General features: G+C 41.5%; 1 protein-coding gene across 1 annotated transcript; it reads right to left on the bottom strand.

The window, feature by feature from the left end:
• Positions 1-687: 687 nt before the first annotated feature.
• On the bottom strand, positions 688-2,085 carry wu:fb55g09. The gene is made up of 3 exons (XM_031568587.1): positions 2,062-2,085; positions 1,780-1,888; positions 688-1,646 (listed from the first exon to the last, which is right to left on the bottom strand). The coding sequence occupies exons 1-3, from the start codon at positions 2,083-2,085 to the stop codon at positions 991-993; spliced, it is 789 nt and encodes a 262-aa protein (XP_031424447.1). The 3' UTR covers positions 688-990.
• Positions 2,086-6,610: the final 4,525 nt, after the last annotated feature.

The raw sequence follows: 6,610 nt of genomic DNA on the forward strand, positions 1-6,610 counted from the left end.
GCTGCTTGAAACAACAACCGTCTGGGTTATGGTCATCACATGCCACATGACAGCATTGTATAGCCTACGTATGGTTCGCCTAATTAAGATGATTTTCATATGGAATATATATACAATGAACAAATATGAATTGACTGAATGGCCGTGACATGATAATTCACTAGTAACCAAAATGTCGCTCACAGTTGCTTTAAAGGATACTGCGTAGCAATTAGCCTATTAATATCAAAACCTTAAGAAAATCATCCCTCTGCTTACAGTAAAATGACTTAAGTCGATTTTTCAACATAGAACACACCGACGATGTTGCACGTCTCCATTATTCACGTAACGTAAACAATCGTTTTGCCTACTTTCAGATCATAACCTTATCTGAATCGTCTGATCCAGGAATAGCCCATCCCAGAGTAGACTACGGTCCATAGACATTACTAACGTGCGCCAACTCCAGTTAAGCTTAGAGGACAGGCTGCACTATTAACTTCTTAGGTCTATAATCTTTTCACCGATATCCTACATTTCATTGTGAGCCTACTGTTAGATGAAAGCACAGTATCCTATATTGTTGTGATCGAGTAAACGCATTTTAAAACTCGACAGATTAGGCTAACCAAATTGTATTTTCAAATATTGGCAAGTGTGCTGATGCCTACGTGTAAATGGCGAAGAAAAAAAACGAACACAATGCACCGTCTAAAAGTTTGTTTTTATTTCTCAATAACGTTTGCATTAGTAACTTCAAAATGTCAAGAAGTTGCGTTTGTTAGCGTCGGACAAGCTGGAACGTGATTGGCTACTTAGTCACACTCCTACCCCAACACCCGTCAAAACAGAACAGCATGATTATAGGCTATGGCAATATACAAATATATCTTAATGTATGAAAAACCTAAACGGTCAAGGTTCTTGCCCCTGTTAAATGTAGCCTAAACATAAAATGTTCAAATCTCTGTCAGGAAGGCAAACTGGTCCTCTTTTACATGGTTGTGGTTATTGTACAAGTCTACAAAACTCAGTGAAGTCTTTTTGCATGAAATCTTCACTTTGATTGACGTCATCTTCGGATGGATAATACTGCATACTTTCTTCTTTGTCGAGCTCGGCGAAGCTGAAAAAGGGAAACGCTTGACATTTGGCCAATTGTTGAGGACAGAATAAAGCTGATGGCGGTGGAGTGAGCTCAAGACTGTCCAACAGTGCGCCTCTAGCGTTCTCTAAAACACCGAGATAAGAGTCCATATCCGCAAAATCCATTTCACAGTCCGATCCACTGTCCGTTCCCACAGAATCAGATCGCATGTGCATCATCTGATACTTCTCGTGCATAAGAAACTGGTTGGTATTTCTTGGTGCTCTCATGCCTGGAGCTCGGTTTCCCTTGATGTTTACTGGGCGCAAGACGGTACCTGAGGGACGTGGTCTCCGCCGATTCAGTCTGCGAGGCTCGGGGTATCCATGTGCCCTTCCCCTTTTCCACCGCCATCCTTGTTGCTTTCCGCACTTGTACCAGTGTTTGCTGTTGTCCTTTCTCGAGTCATCCTTTAACTTGTCATTACAGGTCTGTCTGTTGTAAAGCCCCCACTGGCATACCATGCCCTTGCCACACATTCTTTCTACGGAAAGAATTACCTGAGCTTCCCTCCCCACTCACATAATCTTCTGCTGCAGAAAGCAGCCAAGGAAGAGCAAATGTCTCTGTAAGGCTTTGTCTATCGTGAGTCACCACACGATAAGCCCAAGAGTCTACCTTTTCACAATTTTTTCAGTTTTTTTCTTTACAGCTGGCTTTTGGTGGTACATAGTCTGGTGTAGTGCCTCCAGTAGCACAGGCAGCTTGACCCGCTCGCGGCTCTCTAGCCACCAGGCACCCCTTCACGTTCAGTTTGTTCTATATAGTGTTATAATTATAAGCTAAATGTCAGCAAAGACAAGCGCGTTTATGTATCTTAATATACTATGACACTGCATTAAGAACCAGATCACCTTCACTGCACACCAACACTCCGTAAAGAAATGACAATTGACAATAGTTTACATGGCGCCGCATACTAAGCTATATACTTGCTGGAGCGTTCGAATCGCCATGTTTCCGTGGGGGCCCAATATTTCCAGTCATTGCTGTAAATCATTTATTCACCCGTGCAAAGTATATCGGCAAGAACATTACTTTAAATACATAAGGTTCAAACTCTAAATGCACCCTGGAGATTTGGTTTGTACTTTAAATAGTCATACTGTCAGCCATGTAGCAAATGGAACGGTCTAACTTTTTTCAACCGTTGTTGTTCCTACAACCTCCGCATGACATGGGCTAAATGACTTATTTTAGGACACAGTTCGTTTGATTTAGTTCACCTAAAATATTCTTTCTGATTCGTTCAACAACTCATTCAGTGGCACTTCCTATTTGCATAACATACATTTCTAAATAGTGTTATCAAGTAGGCCTAAGCTAAATATCACCAATAAGTCATTTGGGAAAAGTAGCTAATATTTGTTATTGAATTATAGTCTTGGCAATATTGTAACCTACCTAGGCTAGTTTGTTAAAACCACAAACCTAGCAGCTCATGACATAGTCAGCTAACGAATATGTTGCAATCATTTTAAATCATGAAAGTACTGTAATTTTAAAATGCCCCCTTTGTTCCAGTTGCAGCATATGGGTAGTCGTTGCACATGTAGGCTTCTGCACCAGTGGATGTTTTTCAGTCACAACGGAGGTAGCCCACGGGTCGATTGTTCAGTTATGAGGTAGCCAGGCTATCTGAGTCTGTCATTCACCCACTCGCTAACCAACTCGGTCACTCCTTCGGTTCTGGCATGTCTCAACCATTGACTGTATATAGAGGTGGAAGACATGACTCCATGCCCTTTCCGTTCTATAGAAATCAAGCCAAAATTCCTCCGCCAAATTGTCAAATTTGGAGGCAGCGTTTGCCAGATTCGAAATCAGGTGCGCTCAATGATTAAGAAAAGTGTGGTAGAGAAGCTGCAGCGTGTGGTCTTCAATGAACTTGCAGCAACGACTAAACAAACAAAGTAACGTTATACGGTAATACTGACTGTATACCGATAAAATAACTTTTATGTTTCAGTTAAAAAAACATTAACTTTGAATCACATAAGTACATCTGGTTAGTGGCTACATTGTTCTATACCCAAAGTCAAAGTGTTCTATTTATCAATTGCACAGTATAACACAAGGTTATTCTGAACAATGAAATTCTTTGGACACAGCAAGCAGCAACTACGTAGTATGAAATGTAAAAGTGCCAATGGGTAAATATATTAAATTGTGGCGATGTACATGAATGTACATAGGAAGTGACTAGAGCATGCAATAAGATGATCATAAACATGTGGTCACTGAGATTAAGGTTGCTGGTTGAGAAGCCTGATGATGAATAGCCCATAGCTTGGGCGGCTGTAGTCTTCTACGATTTTCCGTGCTTTTTTAAGGCATCGTGTGTGGTAGATGCCTTGCACTGAGGGGAGGTGACAGCCAATGATGCGCTCCGCTGACTTGTCCACCCTCTGGAGGGCCTTGCTATCAGCAGCGGAGCAGCTACCTTACCAGGTAGTGATGCAGCCGGTGAGAATGCTCTCAATGGTGCATCTTTAGGCTGACATGTCAAACTTCTTGAGTCTCCTTAGGAAGTATAGACAAATACCATGGTTGAAATACAGTGGTGTGGTGAACATGGAGCAGTTTTGCAAGAAAACGTGTCATGTAAGGCCAGGCAGAGAGGCCTACGTGCAGACATGGAGGTAGGGCCAGGTAGAGAAGCCTGTGTGCAGGGATGATGGTCAGGTCAAACAGAGAGGTCTAAAACCATGACCACACAGTTTCCACAGGTGCAGGCTTTCAGCCAAATATTAATTAAGGGTTTATGGGGAAAGGGGATGCGGAATTCATCAAAAAGCAGGCAGAAATTCCCAAGACAGAGCCCTAACATCATAATAATCGGGACGGGTGAAACTACTGAAAAGGACATAGCTGCTCATTATAAGTCATCATCTTGAAAGGTGCTTCAGCGATTTATGAGCAGAATATTCTGATTGGCTCAACTTGGATAAATGTTTAGGTTAGAGCAGAATATTCTGATTGGCTCAACTTTGATATGCTTTTACCTTTCGATTGGAAAAGCATAGTGACGAAAAACATAGTATAAAAAGTAAGTGCACTTGTTTTTTTTGACTGAGCTGCTCCATGGACCACCACTCCGATTGAATGAAAGTCTGCAAGATTGAATAAACTTCAGTTCATCGCATTCGGTCTTCTGACTCTCATTGAAGTATCAACTCTTAGATTTGAAGAGATTGTTTCGCAAAAACAGAAGTATAGGCGCTTTTGGGCAGTTTTGACTGGCACGTCAGTTTGTCTTGTCCAGGAGAGGTCATCATTGATGAACAGGATTGTATCGAATTGAATCAAAAACACAGTAAACTGAAGTAACCTGGCGGCCACTGAAGTAGGTACCTACGCATACCTTTAGCCTCTTTGAATTTGCTTTAAGGCTCTTCACCTTGCACTGACACTCCAGACAAGTTCTTCGGTTTCCCCCGTTCAGCCATTTGTTTCGCTATATCCTCAAACACAGGCCGGTTGTGATATGACCCCTCAAGTTATGCTTGAATAGTCAACCCAAATACAGATCACCTCACCTCACTGAGTGCCGTCGCTACCGTTTTCCATTTTCACTTTCAATCAAATCTTTGGTGTGACTCCTGCCAGTGCATAATTGTAACAACAAGCCCCAGTGTGGGCGTGACCGTCGTAATGTAATATGTTGTATGTGGTGGATTAGCATTTTTTGCATATTCCGGTTTTAATAAGAAAGTCCATTTGAGAGAATGAATGGGGTTTAAGAAAATCGCCAGGGTAACACCCGTGAGAGGCCCCACAGTCGATTATGTTCATTAGAATGCACGTGTAAGCTGTCTCTGTACCGACAGTAGACCCATTTTATTGTGGGCATCATATCTGCTAGAGAACCATATCTGCAATGGAAGGTCATAGAACGTGTCGCGTTTGTGACGTGTGGCATCCTCATTGGTCTATGGAGCGCTACATTCTGCTACTTTATTGGTCAGAATTTAGTTGGTGGCCGTTTATTTGCCCGTGTCTGGCAAAGGACCCTATATACAGTTAAATACGACTATCGATTAATACATACCTATCACGAACTGTACAATAGCTAAGTGGTTCAGCTAAAACTTGATCCACCCGTAGCAGTAGCAGTAGCCCCAAGTCAAAAACCTTGGTGTGATATTCGATTCGGCCTTTAAATTTGACACACAGGTCAATGCAGTAGTTAAAGCCAGCTTCTTCCAACTTTGCACCATTGCCAAAATCAAGTCTTTCCTGACACCCAAAGATCTTGAGAAGGTCATCCACGCCTTCATATCCTCCTGGCTAGACTTCTGCAATTCCTTGACCTCTTAACCCCTTATTCCACCGCCAGGCCCCTCAGGTCGTCTAACTTAGGGCTCCTGGCAGTTACCCAACCAAAAATTAAATCCAGGGGTGACCGCGCTTTTGCTGTTGCAGCCCCCTAGACTGTGGAACAGCATCCCCCTCTCTATCAGATCAGCCCCCTCTATTGATTCCTTCAAGTCCAGGCTCAAAACCCACTTTTATCCTCTAGCATTTGGATCCTCCTAATCTGAGTTGATAATTTGAATACTTAAATACTTGAATACTTACTGATGCTTAGTTGAGTGTTTTGTTTCTGTTTTCTGTTTGATTTTATATTTTATTATGATCTAATTGTACAGCACTTTGGTCAACGTGAGTTGTTTTTAAATGTGCTTTATAAAAAAATTTGACTTTGACTTTTAGAAAAGTAATGTTTTAGCTAATTCACTCAACAAATACATCGGTAGTGTTTTTTTTTTTAATTTGAATATAACGCTTGGCCAACAATTACCTCTGAATGTTAAAACACTTTGTTTACTTACAACAGGTATGTCATCAATACTTTTCTCCAGTTTAAATGTATTTAAATTATTTTTTTCTTTTTGGTAATCTAACTTTCTCTGATGTATGTTAACACCTCTGTTTACATGTAATCTGAGTTTAAGCTAGTTTACACTCCCGCACACTCGGTTTTCAGTTGGAGCCCTTGGTAAACAAAAGGAAGGCTGGTGACAGGGGGGTACAAAAGAAAATGACAGAGGCAATTCAACACAGCCGACTGTTGTCATGTACCAACAAATAAAAGCACCAAAAGCCACCAACATCTAGCAATAAAATCGCCCACTTCACCAACAGATATGCAGCTCGCCAATGATCAATCAGACAAAGTTGGGTAGGTAGATAAGGTAGATAAACCAATCTTACCTCTATGGTCCTCTGTAAGTTATCCCCCTATCACAGTTAAGTCTACTGATTACTAAATCTAGGCTACTGTTCTTGAGAGTCACACAGCTGCTGCCTGCAAATATATATATATATATATACATAATCAATCAAGTTGTTGTCTTTTAATAGCTTTGCTTAGTTACACTGACATTCTGTGACTGCTCTTCCTTTTTGTGGGGTTCACCAGAGCTTTGTGTGCATTATATAGCCCCAGGGGCGTAACTATAGGTGCAGCAGGTGCGG

The sequence above is a fragment of the Clupea harengus genome, chromosome 5, assembly GCF_900700415.2.
Source record: "Clupea harengus chromosome 5, Ch_v2.0.2, whole genome shotgun sequence".
Classification (NCBI taxonomy): domain Eukaryota; kingdom Metazoa; phylum Chordata; class Actinopteri; order Clupeiformes; family Clupeidae; genus Clupea; species Clupea harengus.